Here is an 18,221-nt window from a genome sequence, read left to right on the forward strand (position 1 = left end):
GATCTAAGTATTGGAGTGATGTGATCTATCGTCCTGGTTTTTGCAGCATTTTGAAGAAGTTGTAGATGAGAGATGCCGGGAAAGAGTCCATCACAGCAATCTACCCTACATGAAATAAAAGCATGGTTGAGCGTTTCCAAATCTTTGGACATCTTTTGGACATATATATATATAAATATATATATATATATATATATATATATATATATATATATATATATATATATATATATATATATATATATATATATATATATATATATATATATCCATGTCCAAAAGATGTCCATATATATATATATATATATATATATATATATATATATATATATATATATATATATATATATATATATATATATATATATATATATATATGTATATATATTTTTTTTTTTAACAACTCGTGCATGTGTAATTACACATGCACGAGTTGTTAAAACTACTAATTACTAATTACGTTTACTTTTCTTTAATACAAATAATAATAGTTCTCTTGGACATTTATTTTGAAATTTTGAATTTTATTTTGAACGCCGGAACTGCTAGATGGAAATAAAAAAACAAAAACAAAGAAAAACATGATAGATGAACCTGTGCCTGGTGAAGATTCAGGAACGTGTCAAAGATTGCGTTTTTCTTTTGTTTTCCTCAGCATGCTAACCATATATATGTTGCTAAACCACTGTCCTGTTGGTAAGTTAAGCTTTCAGTTGGTCCCAGCATTTAACTGATATAACTAGACTTAAACAACCATCATTAAAGGCAAATTAATTTAAATCACAGCACCATGTCTTGTCCTCCAATTTTAGTTATTGGTTCTGTATCTGACCAGTTTGAAATAGATTAAAGCCTCATTTATCCTAGTTTATATCAAGTTTAATTGTTTTGACGCTAGTTTTACCAAGTCAGCACAGTTGATGTTGAGCCTGAAAAAAGAGAACAACATCCAGATTCTCTTGTCTTATTTAGTTTGAGCATCTAAATGTACCAATGACATTTCCAATTAGGAAAAAGAAAAAAATCCAATTTGAAAGCCACTTAAGTTGTTCTGTCAGTGAATTGCTTTATTTCAACTCTAGAGAGTTTTTTGGTGGTTATAAGAATACCATAAGCAAACTTGGGTATTGAAATCTTCATGAGAAAAATTCACGTTTTAGCATGTTATTATAAATAAAAAACCAAAAATAAATAAATGAAATGAATTAAGAAAATGATGTAGATTGATTTAGAAACAACAAATAGAATAAATCATTCAAAAAGAACAACACATAAATACATGAATATATGTGGAAAAACGAAATTGAGTATTGTTTTTTTAAAGCGTTGCCTTTTGTTTTTGTAATTATATTATTTATCACTTCTATTTATATTTATGCAGCAAGATTATCCCAGAACAGAGTGCGATGGCGGACTGTCTTGGATGACCTATGCTCAGTCATGAGAAATGGGCCTAAGTAAGTAAGTAAGTAAGTATTTATATTTCTACAATTATTTGTTTTTTTGTTATATATTGTTTTTTTGTTATATATTGTTTGTTTATATATTTGACCTCTTTTGGGGGTCATTAAGGTAGTTAATTCTTTCCCTGGAGCCGTCAAGAACCTGAACCATAAGAACATTTTGTTTCACTTTGCTGTTTATATTTTTCACACATTAACACTTTGCTTCGTCTGTCTCCTAGAAGTGGCCACCTTCGGTCAGATGTGAATCACTGCATTTACGTCTGCTTTTAAACTGTGTTCTTTAAGCTGTAGGTGCCCTGCAGCGTCTGTGGGTGAGTGTTTCCCAGCTAGACACATCGGTGGTGCAGTAGGACCCTGGGCTGCAGCTGCAGCTGCACCAGTCAAACATGGAGCTGGCCAGAGGGAGGAGCCTGAATATAAACCAAACAACCCTCCACACCCTGCAGTGTCTGGGAAGTTCCTCTGCATTCCTAGCACACACACACACATGCACCGACATAACAACATAGAGAGTAAGTTGGGAGGAACCACGCACTGGGGCTGGGTAAGTGTGTGCAGACGTTGAGGGTGTGTTTTCTGCTTTCTGTTCCTGATGTTGTTGCCTTCAGTTCCTCTGTGTGTTTGTGTGCATCCAAACAGGAGTCTGTGGAGGGCCTACTGAAGGACTGGAGAGCTGATCCTCATCATCAGTGACCTGCAAGGTATTTCTTGACTATTTTACCCCTAAATTCCTCTCTGACTGTCACCACCCATATAAACACTCCTCGTTCGTACAGGAAGTACTGTTCTGTCCCACTTTCAGTTGAGTCCTCCACATGCATGTCTCTCCATCCGTAAGTCTGGTTTTACTGCTGTCAAACTTTGGTTCTTTAAACATACTGGTTCATCTGAAATGAGAAGGCTTTTCCTCCGAAGCAGTTAGTGCAGATTCATATCTTGCAGCATGTTACAGCTGCCCGGGTACAAAAGTGACATCTGAGGTTATTGCAGGTTCACATGCAAATCTAAATGCTCTACAAACACTGTTCAAGTAATATAATGTAATTATTGATGCAAACGCAGATATGAAAATGAACATAAGAACTGTTATATGACAATATTCAAACATCTGAGTGATGCAGTGTTTGTATTACCTGGTGTATTACAGTGCTTCATAGAAAGATTACAGCGTTTGTGATAATGTGGACACAGAAACATTGTTTTGCACTGTTTTGTATAGTTTTAAGTAATGGATCTAAAGCATTTATAAACACATTATTACAACAAACAAATACTGCCCTGCGTTTAAGTTGAGACATGATCAACTGTTGCCCTGACCCTTTGTTTTTTCTTGTAATATCAATGTTTTAGCATGATCACGATAATAAACCTTAGGCTCTTGGAATTGTATTAGTTTTACAGATATTTATCATAAAACATATGTAAAATGAACTTAAATAGAGCACTGTGTTTTGATAAAATGTTGATGATCACCACAGGAAATGCATTCTTTCCCTCTGCAACATCGTACAGGATATTACACTGATGAATTATAATAAACTTTAGTGAAAGGTCATCACTACAGTTGTATGGATTTAATGTCTACAAGACTTAAAACATCTGAACAATATTTAGTGCTGCGCTCTAAAGCAAATGTAGGGTTTGTTCACAGGGTAACATTTGGTTTTCAGGGTTGAGCTCCCAGCAGAGAGTCATGTCCCAGTGTTATGTTGTCCTCAGTTGCAGGAGATCGACTTTGTCACAGTGCAAATATTCACCCAGTCAGCAGATTTATTGTGGTGGACACATGCCTTGCTTTGCTGGGCCCACTGTTGCCCTTGTTTAATTTAGGAAATTAAAAAAAGCACCATAAATCAACTTTAGGAGAAAGGAAGGGATGATGAAGTTGAGGAATCGCCTGACGCTTTCACAGAAGTGGTGGTGTTTTTGTCGCGACTATGGGGCTCCGTCACGCTGGCGATTAAGGATCAGACATCCGTCACATTAGTGCAAAGCTTTTATTGTCATTTTATTATGCTTAGAATAAAATCTTTAGATACCACCCTGCTCTATTCACACATGTATCAAATATACTTGACCTACAGATTCTACCAGCAGGATAAAGATGTTATGGTGGATCTGGACATTTGTGTTCTTATGCACATATTTCCTGTGGATAATGTTTGAATTATCTTCAGGAGAGCAGTACATGTGTCAAAACAGCTGATGTTATAAGTCCACTTGCTGATGATGAGGATGTGAACATCTGGGGGATGAAGCATCATCCAACATTTCGTCTGTTCCCAGTCTCACCATGAGCAAGGCAGGTGGTGATGAAGTCGGAGCTGATGAATCATCCCAGCAGCCGGACAGCGAAGCTGCAGGAGGAAAGGTGCAGAGCAGGCTGAGTGCTGCCGTTGCCCGAGTGGACTGGACCAAAGTGAAATGCCCCTGCTGCGTGTCGCAGCGAGTGGAGCCGCTGGTGCTGGTCAAGCTCAGGGAGAAGGTCAGCCCCGAGACAAAGAGATGGATCATCAGACTGATTGGAGCGTCTCAGAAAGATGGAGGTGAGAGCTCAGGTTTCAGCTGCTCTGCCAAACTCATGCTTCTCTGACGAGACACACAGCAGATCAATGTTTAGATGCCTTTAAATGATTTTTGCTCGAGATCTTGACCTGAGAAACGATTCGATGATGTCGTAAACAACTCCTGTGTATTATAACTACTTTATTCCTGAGTTGGCCAACACGCCACTGACATGTTCATTTCTTTAAATAAAAGCTAAATGTAACAAATATACAGGGAATAACACTGGCATTAAGTTTCATAACAAAATTAGAAATAAATAAAATGCTCGCTAGAAACAATCTTCAATAGACTTAATGAAGCAAGAAAAAAACATCTTAATTAAGTAATTACATCAAAACCTGAACTCGGACACAGTTCCAGCAAAATGTTGCAGTAGAAGTCCAGAGGTTTAGCTTATCAGCACAGACACCTCATCGCAACTGTTAGGCACGGTGGTGGACGGGTTATGATATGGGTTAGTTTTACAGCCACCGGGCCTGGACGGCCTTGAACTGCTCTGTGTCCTGAAACAGAAGAGACGAGGTGTTGCAACGCCCCAGTCAAGGCCGATTAAAACGCTGTGCCGGAGCCTTTAGAGAGCTGATGATGAACAGATGCATGGAGGATGTATGCTCCTTTATTTTATTTATTTATTTATTTCAGATCCCCATTAGTTGCTGCCTCAGCAGCAACTAATCTTCCTGGGGTCCAACAGTACAAATATACATTTCTATAAAACTTTTACAGTACAATATAAAATGTTAATTAAACAGAAAAAACAAAGTAGATAACAAGTACAAAGAACAACAACTAAAAAGAAAAACAAGACAAAAAACAAAAACAAATAAAAACTAAAGATAATAATAAGCAGAAAACAATGAAAAAACGAAAATAAATTTTACTAAATGAAAAAAACGAGAAAAAAAAAGAAAAAAAAACAGATAGATTAAAGATAAATCCAAGTAAAACTAAAGATAAATAAGTGCACACTAAATGAGGCAAATACAAAAACAAAAACAAAAAAACGTATTTCAATAGAAGAAAATTTAAAAATAGATGAATAGTGAAAATAACCGGAAACGTCACAAAACTTCAGCAAAATAAAATACTAAAAATTGAACTTAAATGCAGAACAAGAAAATATGTTTATTTATATAATACCTAACTCAATTAAATCAATAAGCTAAAATCATTAGACACAATCTCAAACAACCAGTTTATTTTGAACTTCCTTTCTTGGTCTCCTGTTGAAGCCAACTCTGCCACTAGTTGAAATAAGATTTTCTGGTATGCTCCTTTATTTTATGAATATAAAATTCTGGATGTAGCCATGAAATGTGCTCATTGCCACTGGTTTCAGAAGTGTTGTGTTTTGGTCCATGCAGGGATTTCTACAACACAAACATGTCTGTTTTCAGTTGACTGCTGCCTGAAGGCCTGACAATCACCAGCATTCAGCTTTTTGTTGTTTTTTAAACCACCCTTCCTTGTGTGCAGAGATTTCCCAGATTCTCACATGACTACTGAGAGAGCCTCTAGGATGCGCTTTCAAAACTGCAGATATTCTTTAAAGCCACTTTTCAGGTCCAAATTTAGGGTTGTGTAAAAGCTCTGAGGATTTGTTTGTATGTTTTCATGTCTTTAATCAGTGCATCGCTGGTTTTGTCAAACTAAAACCCTCCCACTGGCTTCTTCGGCCCACTCCAGGTGCGGCGTTACTAGCCCATCCAGGTGAAGATGCCAGCGGTGACATCATCGTGGTCTCGGCCCCGCGTTGCACGTTACTAAAAGCTACCGAGGAGTTGGGTCTGTGCAAGGCGTACCGCACTGGGGACATGGAAGGCTTCTCCTACCACGACAGAGACAACTTCAAAGATTCAGGTAGAGCGGAGAACCTTCTCTTCGAGTCATTCCCAAGCACACGTAACTGTGTAAAACAATGCATCATGGTCTGCGCTCGTGTGTGACAGACGACATGGAGGCGTTTCTGACGCTGGCAGAACGGCAGTACATCGTGAAGTACGAGCTGGACGGCCTGCGAGCGCAGAAGGACCTGAGGATACCTGGTCTGCCCGACAGTCTCACGCTACAGAACCGAGACAACATCTGTGAGTAGCCTGAGCTTCCAGACCTCTGGAGAAACCGGACGCTCACATGCTGCTGCATCAGTCGCTGTTGGAGCGCTATGAAGAGAACCTACCAGTGTTTCATTTGAGATGAATGCATCCAGGCAAAAACAACACCCACCACACATTTCAAAAAGGGTTCCTGAAATGATTCGGCTGCTTTGGGAAAAAAAAAAAAAACAACTTTTACAATCAAGAGTTACGACTTTTCTCAACTGTGTAGTTGCACACATTTGGTTTTGAGAAGTGGTTTCAAACCCCCCCCCTCATGTCAGGGGTGGATTTTAGGAACCCAGTGCAGTACAACCTCAGGTAGAGTTTAGAAAAGTCTTTATTGACTGAATCAACAGGATGGTTGTCCAGCTGGAAGCAGGAAACAGTCCTTGGAAAACTCGAGCAACCAGCAGAAAACAGTTCTGACTGGCAGGACAGTGAGCTCTGGAACAGGCCCACTAATCCTGTGAGTGTTGGATGAAGGCAACAACACTGTGGAGGGGGGGGCGAGCTGGAACCATTAGAGAGTATCAGAACCAGGCAGATCATCAGCAGGGCAAACAAAGTCCAGAGAGAGCAGGCAGAAAGATTGTCGTGGACGGACAGAAAGTCAGGCCAGAAACAAGACATGATCGGGGCAATCTATCAGCTGATGACATGTTGTGGCAGGAAGGTGAGAGGAATCCGTCACCACATGAGACAACAGGGCAGTGTGACACCTCCAGCTGATGTGGATTCTTTCAAATCTCATCTGTTTTAACCAGTATTTTGCATTTACATTTTTTTTGCAACAATACACCCTCCAACAGTCCTAAGATGACGTGGGCTATGACTCATTCACTGAATAATAATCTTATATACTACTTTGGCCCCATCCAGATGACGCTGGCCTTCCCTGTGTCCAGTCTACTGTTCAAACCCTGGGGTTGTTCAGATATACACGTTAGAACCACAGAGTGGGTCTCAAGAAGAAGAACAGGAGGTTGCATTCAAGTATTGGAATAGTAATTCAATAATTTTATTGCTTATAACAATATTAGAAATTTAAGAAGCCCCGTCTGCAGCTCTGGTGAAACCCGGTGGATCAAAGGAGAGAAAAGTCATGCATCAAGCAAGGTCACAGACAGTCATTATTTTGATACTTTTTCTTTTCTTGAGACATTTTTTGACTGCTGTTTGATTCTGTTAATATCATCCGTTGGGATTTAAAGGGAATTCACAAACACAAACTGCTGTCTGCAACAGTGTTTATTAACCCGTCACAATAAGTCCTCAGACAGCAAAAGATGTTAAATCAATGTTAAGTTATCATCAAAAAAGTAGATTTTTGCTTAAGTTTTATGGATCAACCATCAATCAATCATCCAATTCTAATGTCAATGTGTAATTAATGTTGAATTATCATATTCTGTTTGTCGCGGACAGGCTTCAACATGGCTTCAATGTTTCTGCCTAAACATATTTGAAAGTTGATTCACTCATATTTTGTTATCATGGTTGTGATATGTGGAGAAGACTAACTGTTTCTGGTCACCTTGGAGACGCAGCATCTATTATTCTGTGTAGACATCCAGACGAGGGTATGGACAGGAATCAGTGATATTGACGTTTGCAGCTGCATAAAGCCGGGCCTGTGCGGCATGTGGAAACGTAAACCAGCTTTTAGAAGCTGCACCAGCTCCCAGCTGCTGATGGAGGGTATTGATTCCCAATATGACCAACTGAAATCAAACTTTGTGGCGGATGTTACACAACTAAAACAAGGCTTTCATTAGAGACTATTTTAAGCTGCAGATGAATAATTGAAAAACAAAAGAAGTACTGGTAATGTTTTGGTAACTATTTACAGCAGCATGTGTGTCCGCGTCTCGCAGAGCTTCTCGTGTCGGTGCAGGTCCAGCATGTTTGATGTGACTGGACTGAATGTTGCTGCAGGGCAGAAGCTGAGTTCAGCTGGTGTGATTCTGGACACGTTTCCTCTGCACAACCCAAACAAACTGAAGGATCTGAGTGAAGCCTGGTACTCTGGGAATCAGCTCGCTCAACCGCTGGGTGGGTGGACACACACACACACACACACACACACACACACACACACACACACACACACACACACACACACACACACACACACACACACACACACACTTGCTCCTACGAACACACACATGCATGGAGAAATAGACCTAAACCTCACAATGCATTTTTTTAAATCATATTACATATCATATACTTAATATACTTTCATATACTTCATCATATACTTACAGCACGTACCTCTGTGTGTTGATTCAGATGCTGTGAACGAGTATTTTGGAAACTCGATGGCTTTCTACTTCAGCTTCCTCGATTTCTACACTTGGTCTCTGCTCCCACCAGCCATCCTGGGCCTTTCCATCGCATACTTCTCAGGTAGGTGTATTATTATTATTATTATTATTATTATTATTATTATTATTATTATTATTATTATTATTTTTTTTTTATTTATTTATTTTTTTTTTAATTATTTTTATTATTATTATTATTATTATTATTATTATTATTATTATTATTTACAGTGATGCTCCTCCACAGTAGCATGAAGGATTACACCAAATGTTCTTAAAGAAGCTCTTTGGTCCTTCCATCTTTGCTCTTCCCACTCTGTCTGCCATCTGTTTATGTCTGTATTGTCCTTTCTTTCTTGTCATAACTTTTGTACAAACACTTGCTTTAAGTGTTTTGACTGTTTTCTGCAAATGGAGAAAAGCAGCTGACTGTCATTCTCAGCATTCACCCTTTTCTTTGTTGTTTTTGGGTTTAAAAGAAAAGGTCATGCTTGGCCTTAAAAAGACTGTTCTGTCTTCCTTTTTTTTTTTTTCTTTTTTTTTTTTAATTAACTTGCTGTTTCCTCTGATGTGAACGCTCAATAGTTGACTCTTTTGTGAGCTATTTATTAACCACCTATTCGTGCTGCCGTTAGCGTCCATAAAAGCCTGGCCTGGGCTTTTATAACAGAGTAGTTTAGATACCCTCTGCTTCTATGGTCCTTTTTAACCTTATTTGGACACAGTAACGTACTTTACAATGCAATTCTCGTTCACTGATTGAGCATCTAAACTGCATCCGTCTTTGTTTTTTAAATATTTACACCCTTTATCTGCAACACCTTTTTCCTACGATGTGGATGATCAGTCAGCTGAACCGCTGCCTCGCCCACATAGTCATCAGTTCACTCGTTCAGTTCATGTAAGACTTTCAGATATGAATGTGTCTTTTGTTAACAGGGAAACAGTTATGTAGCTTTGATGTGATCATCAAAGTACAGATAAATCAACATTATATGAATATAGTGTAACATGCTTGTTAATGATGGCTGCACATTAAGATGGTACAATATTATATTTATTTATTTATTTATTCCAGATCCCCATTAGTTGCTGCCTCAGCAGCAACTAATCTTTCTGGGGTCCAACAGTACAAATATACATTTCTATAAAACTTTTACAGTACAATATAAAATATTAGTTAAACAGAATAAGACTAGTAGACTAGAATAAGAGAAGTAGATAACAAGTACAAAGAGCAACAACTAAAAAGAAAAACAAGACAAAAAAACAAAAACAAATAAAAACAAAAGATAATAATAAGCAGAAAACAATGAAAAAAAGAAAATGAATTTTCCTAAATGAAAAAAAACAAATAACAAATAACAACCAAAAACAGATAGATTAAAGATAAATCCAAGTACAACTAAAGATAAATAAGTGCATCCTAAACGAGGCAAATACAAAAACAAAAAAACGTATTTCAATAGAAGAAAATATATAAATAGTGAAAATAACCGGAAACGTCACAAAACTTCAGCAAAATAAAATACTAAAAATTGAAAATGAAATGCAGAACAGGAAAATGTATTTATATAACACCTAACTCAATTAAATCAATAAGCTAAAACCATTAGACACAATCTAAAACAACCAGTTTCTTTTGAACTTCCTTTCTTAGTCTCCTCTTGAAGCCAACTCTGCCACTAGTTGAAATAAGATTTTTTCGTAATTCATTTAAGTAATCAATTGGGAATGTTTCTAATAACCAAAATCAGTCAGTTAGTGGATTATTGGCAGAAGTTATTAGTCAGAAATACACCTCCTTTTACTATTTGTTATTAAGCTTAGAGTTTGAAGTTTATATCCAAAGACACTCAAAACTCCATACGTTTCCCACAACTGAAGTGACGCTTTCCTCCCAGAGGACACTGTCCAGTGCGTGAGGTGAAACCCTGCCTTCTCATCTCAGGTGCGGTTCAGAGGGAGATGGTGGAGTCGGTCTCCGGCTCGGGGGCTGCAGACCTCCAGGATCCCGACTCCGGCCCGGCGATCAGCGGCCACATGCTGCAGGCTATGTTCAGCATGCTCTGGTCCACCGTGGTGATGGAGCTGTGGAAACGCCGCAGCTCGTCCCTGTCGTACCGCTGGGGCACCCTGCACCTCGCCGAGCGCTTCGCCGAACCCCGCCCTGGTTTCCATGGCGACCTCGGGGTCAACCCCGTCACGGGTCGGGTGGAGCCGCTCTTCCCGGAATGGCAGAGGCACCTCCGCATGGCGCTGGTGTCCGTCCCGGTGGTCGGGCTGTTTCTGGGTGAGGCCTGAGAGCTTTTCGACGAAGCGTGACGCTAGAATTAGCCGACGGGTGAATGTGACACCTGTGGTGCTTCGTCCCGCAGGGCTGGTGGTTCTGGGTATGCTGTGCTTCTACTGGGCGGAGGCGCAGGTGCAGCAGCTGCACAAGGACTGGGACTCCCTGCTGTCTCAGACCTTCCTCTACATGCCCTCCGTGCTCCATATCCTCTATACAAACATGCTGGCCACTGTTTACAAGAGAGTAGCGCAGTCTCTGACTGAATATGGTAAGAGGGATGACGGGGGGAATGTAGGACAGGGGTGATGTTTGTCATTTACGGTGATATGTTGATGGCAAATGAGGCTGTGAAGATGTAATCAGGGAGGAAGGAAAGAGGGAAACAGTCTTGTGGCTCCCATGAAGGACCAGCTATGAAGTGAGGAGAGAGCCAACAAACTCCTTGTGTCTCCTCAGAGAACCACAGAGAGGAGTCCGCCTTCCAGAACCATCTGACAGGCAAAGTGTTGGTGGTACGTTTCTGCTCTCCTCCTCCTCCTGGATCATTAGCTCCTCCTCTCAGTGCATCCCCCCTCCCCCTTTTACCAGGTTCTTTCTCTCTCTCCCCCCCACAGTTCACCTTCTTCAACTACTTCACGGTGCTCTTCCACATCGCCTTCTTCAAGCAGGATGTGCCACTGCTTCGTAAGGTAAAAGGGCAGACAACTAGCCCCACTCTTAAAGCAGCACTATGTAACTTTTCCACCTTAATATCATATTTCCAGAGTCATTGTGATGGTACATCAACTTCCAACAGGTTTAATGACACCTCTGTCATGGTCTGGGGGGTCTGTATCGCCTTCACTGGCACTATGTAACTTTTAGGTGCATGGTAGGAACCCTTCCACACTAAAAAACTACAACTTTTTACGGCTTTGACTGCTTTACGGCATACGTCACTTCCCTCTCCTTCCCGATTCGTAGTCGAGACGAAAGCTGGGCGGGGCGTGGAGCGCAGAGCTCAGCAGAAACTGGTAACCCGTTGCTGCGTTGTAGCTGCAGCAGCTCCACACACAACAGACGTGGGGAAAAAAAGATCATCGCTAATGGTTTAACTTTTCACCGCTTTCCTGCCTGGAGGCAGAACCACGGAGGCCGAGTATCTGAGATAACAAAGAGTCGTCGGCTCGCTTGGATCGCGGCTGTAACGACCAAACACCTTCCACAGTATAGCACAAACAAACACTCACACAGACCGGGGTCGGATCCAAATACGGGTTTTATTCCCCACTTCTCCAGCTAAACGCAGTTGCTGGCCAGCTCTCTGCGGTGCGATTAACCCCAATTTTCAGATAAAACTAGTTTGATGAGGAAAACTATTAACTCTATTTGTAGCTGCAGAGGAAAATAATAATCTCACGAGGAAAACAAAAATATTGCTCACGCCTCAGAGCCTCTTCAGCATAATATAGCAGTTAAAAAAAAGAAAGGTTAGAGTGATACAAAACATGTACTGTATGTTGTACTATTATACTAATTTATTGAAACACATGGCGAGTCAAACATTTACCAAAGCAGCTGCACAACACTCCTAAAGAAGGTAGCCTAAGACGTGGGTTGTGCAGAACTGCAGCAGTAAGTCCTCATCGGAGCTCCACTCTTTGATTGGGATTTCATATGGACCCAAACGTTTAATAATCATTATTTTCTCCATATACCGCTCCCTTTTTTCCTTGTTTAAGGTATCCCGGTAACGGGATTTAAGGCATCACGGGGACAGGAGTTTTCCAGCAGTACGCGCTGGTGCTCATGGGAAACGTAGTGTTCTTTCTGGTAAAGCACTACCGCTTTTGTCCAAAGGAGCCGCCAAACTCAACAAAAGCTGAAAGTTACGTTGTGCTGCTTTAAGAAAGAGCTGTCTCTTTATGGCTTCGTAAACTAGCATGGAATAGATTTTTTATTTTAATGTGCAGATTAACGTAACGTAGGTAAAATATCCTTATCTTTGTGTTTGCGTTGCATCAAGATCTAAAACTGGATCCTGCAACTTTCCTCATGTAACTTGATCTCGTCCTTCATAACGTTCTTTCTTCACATGTCTTGCAAACTCACTTCATCTGGTGTTTGAGTCAGACACGCTGGTTCTGCATTTTGGACAAAAATTTGTGGAAATTCACATTGAACAGCAGCAGTACGCACAACACACACATGCATACACATACAGAGAAAAAGAATTAAAAAAAGTAAAAAATATATAGTTAAAAAATATATACAGTATATACAGAAGAATAAAAATTGTGTAGTTTGAGATATTGTAAACACAGTTCAAAAACAGGACATGTATGAATGAGAACAGTGTAATTGTGGGTGGGGATGGTATTGCACATGATAAATATATAATAAATATATAATAAATTATTGAGGTAAAAATAGAAAGATATTGGACATCTTTGTTATAACTGTCCATTTACTACTGTGATCAGACCTGGTTGTAGAGTCTGATGGCAGCCTGGAGGAAGGACCTGCGATGCCTCTCAGTGACGCATCGCGGGTGACGAAGCCGGTCACTGATGGAGCTCTCCAGGGCTCTGACAGACTCATGAAGGGAGTGGGAGACATTGTCCATGATGGATGACCGTTTTGCCACCGTCCTCCTCTCCCCCACCACCTCCACAGGATGGAGACTGCAGCCCAGGACAGAGCCGGATATTATTCACTGAAAACAGTAAAAGCTGTTGCCAGTCTGCCGAAACCCTTCGACTGTAAAATATGAAGCCATCAGTCTGACAGCTAAAGATGTCCAATGATGGATGATGCAACAGGACAACAATCCTCAACACATCAGTAAATCTTCAACAGGCTGGCAGTGTTGCACTGATCCAAAGACCTCAATGAACTGAAGGGACATTGTGAAGAAGTCTCGGCTAGAATTCTAGCTACATGCGAGTCTGATAAAATCCCACAGAAAATGATTACATCAGTTCCTGCCGAAGCTGGAACTTTTTCACTCAGTGCTTCTGCACTTTGACTTAGTTTGTGTCAGTAAATAATGAGGGTGTGTTATTCATGTCAGGCGATGTTCATCTGAGGTTGAGTTTAGGTCCTTGTCAGATCTGGTACGGACCAGATACATTTATTCTTTAGTGTGGTATCGTCTGTGTATCCATAGCAACAATCAGTTATTTATAGTTGTCCTCTGTCTTTCTGAAGCGCCTGGCATCTTTACTGATCGTGACCCAGCTGGTGAACCAGGTGACGGAGATAGTTATACCTTTCTTGGTGGACAGATTCATCAGCGCCCCCCACAGGTCGGAGAGAGAAGACGACTCAGAAGAAGACAAATTCAGGAACCAAAGAATCCTGCCTCCTTTCCCCGTGAGTATATCGTGTTCGGAAGATGCACATCTGAAAATTTAAAAGACGCGTTGATTATTACTGCATCCTGTTTTGTCACAGGGCCTTTTTGCGGAGTACATCGAACTCCTGGTCCAGTTTGGGTATTTGAGTCTTTTCTCCTGCGTGTTTCCTCTGACTGCCGTTCTGCTGCTTCTCAACAATCTAACGGAGATCCGGTCAGATGCCTACAAAGTCTGCAAGCTCTTCCGCAAACCCTTCTCCCCCCCCGCGGCTAACATGGGCGTCTGGCAGGTCAGCAGTAAACCCAGTATGAGAAAGAAAAACATTGTTTTTGTTGTAGTTTTTCACCAACGGCGTGGTCCGTTTCTTTCATGTCAGATGGCCTTTGAGGTCTTGAGTTACGTCTCCGTTGTATCCAACTGCTGGCTGCTGCTGCTGTCGCCACGGTTACAGGAGCTGTGCCAGGACAGCGGGATGAGCAGCACCAACGTTCTAGTGATGGCTGTCATGGTGGAGGTGAGGAGGATGGTGCAGATGCAAGAAACGTTGTTCTACCCTGTGTGTCCACTTCATCTGATCACCTTTGTGTGTATTTCCAGCATGTTCTGATCTTGGTGAAGGTCATTATGGCAGCACTGATCCCTGATGAGCCGGACTGGATCCGAAAAAAGAGGGAGCATATTGAGTACATGTCCATGCAGGCCCTGAGACAGCAGGTTAACCCCGACTCCACATCTACCACATTTTGGCCTCCTTCTTCTTCTGTGTGACACACTTTCTTCCTTTATTTCAGAAGCTGGAGGTGGAAGAGTCCTAGAGTTGTTTCAAGGAGTTGAAGGTGGTACTTTCTGTCCTAGAGAAGGATCCACGCACGCTTACCGTTGTGCCACTTTTTTTTAAGTCTTCCGTCTGCTTTCACTAACTCAGAAAGGGCTTCAGCAATGCACACACTTGATGTCATATCTATACTGCAAGTGCATTTAAAGAAGCAACTATAAGGGGTTTTACCCTTAAAAATTAAGGTGTTTTAAGACTATAAGAGCTTTTTTGTAGTAATTGTTACTATGGGGCAAAGTTATCCACCTTTGTTTGTGTCCAACGCAGGAACCACAGCCGAGAGTCTTTCCTGTTTAATCTGGACTACTAAAGATGCTATAAAACCTATAGAACATCACCCAAACAATAGTTATTAATGTTAAAATCCTAAAGGAATCATAGAGGAATGGTACAACCATAAAGCCCAGATTGCCTTAGAGCACACATGCAGTGGAGGGATATTCAGTGACCGACTCCACTGCAAGTTCCCATAAATCCTCGGAGCTGCTTGGTCTGAATTCCCCTTTGGGCAGGAAAGGGAATGTATTGGTTGTATTGGTAGCATAAGTATGTTCTGTTAAAATCAATGCAGCGGTAACATCAGTATTTATGAATGGAAACAGCACATACCCAGTGTTTCATGCCACCTCCAGAGCCTCCAGTCGCGCTTCAAACTTAGATCACAGTATCATCGGTGGAGTGATCAAAGATAACAAATACAGTTGTCTTTAAAGCTCCTTTTAGTAATATTTGGTGTAAATTGATGGTTTGTGAGCCTTTATGCATGAACTCAAATATTTTTGGATTATATATATATATATATATATATATATATATATATATATATATATATATATATATATATATATATATATATATATATATATATATATATATATATATATATATATATATATATATATATATATATATATATATATAATATATATGGAACGTTTGAGCTGAGACAAAGTGGACATGACAGCAAGACAAGCTGATCTAGTCAAGTCCTAAGCTCAACAGAACATTTGTAGACAAATCCACAAGTTTTTAGTGGTAAAATAGAAAGGGGCTAGAACGTCCCCCTACAGATGTGCACCAGAGTTAGTGATATTAGGTTGCGGTTACTTGCTGCACAACGGGTTCATACTTGATACAATAAATCTGTTTATTCCTTTTCCCATCACATCTGTGGTGTCAAAAAGTCCTGCCCATCAGTTTTCAGAGACACTTTTACAAACTGGCACATAGACTTAAGACCACTTTAGCAGCTTCAGAGATTTCACCCTGTAAAACAAAGGGATTGTGGGACTTTTTTTATTACTATGAATTGCTGTTTACTTGCAGGATTTACCCCTAAATTGCAAAAACCTGTCAATTGTGCGTTTACTGCTCAGTCAGTTGTGAAAGAAAAGAAATAAGAAATATGAAAGAGACATGGTATTATAGATAGTAGTATTTATACACTTTTATTTTTGAATTACCTTATTAATAATTTTACTGTTTGCCATTGTGTCAAAAAAGAAGGTTGATATGTTTTCTTTGAATAATAATAATATCGATGACGGAGTCTATGTCTTCGTGCCCTCCCTTGATGATACTGTCTTCTCCTGAAATCGTGGTCACAGAAAACGTTGGTAGTTTGTACCAAAATTCAAGATGAAGTGAGTGCTGTGCTTGAAAAACCAAAGATTGTGCTGTGCTCTTATTTTCTTTTGTGTGGATTTTATTTATTTAACTGCTTGAGCATCCATCGTGTGCCTCTAGAAATGACTACCATACCACCTGACAGCCAAATAATACACATTTATAGCAAGAGCACTTACTGCTGATTGATTTGTCATATGATGTCTGATGTCCAGCATGTAAAGCAGCCGTGAAGGTCGACTCTTTATTCCATTATTGCTGATAGTGACTAGATTGTTAGTCGTAGATTTATTGTATTTAGGCATTAGTAGCCTCTCTGCCACCAGGTGGCGCCACACACTGTGTATTCCTTATGCAGCTGGGCACATGCAGCTCTAAGGGCTGCAGGACTTCTGCATGTAGCTGCAGCTGCACATGTGCACTCCTGACATTAACTATGGACCTGTGTGTGTGTGTGTGTGTGTGCATGTGTGTGAGAGTGTGCTTGTGTGTGTAGGTGGGTGTGTGAGGTCGTGTATGTACACTTAATCATGTTCCAGGCGCTCATCTTAAGTTTTGTTTGTTCTGTCTAACAATAAAAGTTGTGACAGTCCAGAGAATAAATCATTCATTTAACAATGAAAATAAAGTCTTAAATTTCTGAAAGTCTTAAAATGTATTTGCATTATGATATATGAACCTCTTGTGAAGCCCTGAAGTGATAACACACATTAATGCACTTTATTGGAGATGAACCTGAACGTTTGTCAGATCGTCCGCCTTCTAATTCAGCTCAATTCAATTTAAAAATACTTTACTAATCTCCCAAAGGGAAATTAATTACCGTCAGTGGATTAAACACCTCTAGCCCTGCGAATGCACTTCCTGAGGTCAGACTTAGATGTCTGATACTTCGGTGAAAGCACTGCAGAGACCTCTATAACAAACCTGTCCAGTTGTTGTAGCCGCTGGTCTGAGGACGGTGCAGTCGGCCTCTTCAACCCTCTCCTCCACAACACAGGAATCTTTGCAGCTCAGCGCTCCAGCTTTGAGCTTCGCGGTGACACAGTACCCTACAAATCTGAACAGCTTACTCAATGACATATTTTCAGACTCAGGCGGCTCAAAAGTGACTGAATTGTGTCGTGTTGGACTTTTGGGTTTTTAGTCACTTCAGACATTAAGATAATTGCTGTCAAAAACAAAAAAGTAACTTTTCATAATATTTCCCTTGTACGAGGGACTATGTCAAATACTTTGCTACTTTACCTGGAGGACCCTCTGATGGAGGGGCTAGACTATAATAGCCCCTCAGAATTATTACTTCTGATCAGGTCTACTCAGGCTGCATGAGACTAAACTAAGGTGTTCATTTCTATGAAAACAAATGCAAAACTAATGATCATTTACAAAGTCACAAATGCACATCTTATAGTTTCCACTGGTTTTAATATAGTTTATCATATGATGCATAAAAAAATGGTTAGACTGCCCTATAATGGTGTGTTTTATAAAGCACACGACCACACAATGGCAGGAATTCACTGATCACCAGCGATGGCTGACTCGAGTGATAGTGTCTGAAACTGCCAGAATCATTAAACAAGATAAAAAGAACAAAAACATGTGAGGTTATAAATAATACAAGGTTTGCAACATTTTTCGGAATCTTCTTTAATCTTTACTA

At 40.2% G+C, this 18,221-nt stretch overlaps 1 protein-coding gene across 1 annotated transcript; it reads left to right on the forward strand.

The window, feature by feature from the left end:
* The first annotated feature begins 1,902 nt into the window (after window positions 1-1,902).
* Window positions 1,903-15,710, forward strand: ano10b (anoctamin 10b). The gene is made up of 16 exons (XM_061722513.1): window positions 1,903-2,010; window positions 2,106-2,167; window positions 3,753-4,012; window positions 5,721-5,894; window positions 5,984-6,121; window positions 8,069-8,185; window positions 8,429-8,545; window positions 10,415-10,756; window positions 10,842-11,024; window positions 11,213-11,268; window positions 11,371-11,445; window positions 13,946-14,110; window positions 14,192-14,383; window positions 14,471-14,608; window positions 14,692-14,808; window positions 14,886-15,710. Exons 3-16 carry the CDS (start codon window positions 3,760-3,762, stop codon window positions 14,907-14,909), a joined length of 2,091 nt encoding a protein of 696 aa, XP_061578497.1. The 5' UTR covers window positions 1,903-2,010; window positions 2,106-2,167; window positions 3,753-3,759; the 3' UTR covers window positions 14,910-15,710.
* Window positions 15,711-18,221: the final 2,511 nt, after the last annotated feature.

This window comes from Cololabis saira, chromosome 5, assembly GCF_033807715.1.
Source record: "Cololabis saira isolate AMF1-May2022 chromosome 5, fColSai1.1, whole genome shotgun sequence".
NCBI lineage: Eukaryota > Metazoa > Chordata > Actinopteri > Beloniformes > Belonidae > Cololabis > Cololabis saira.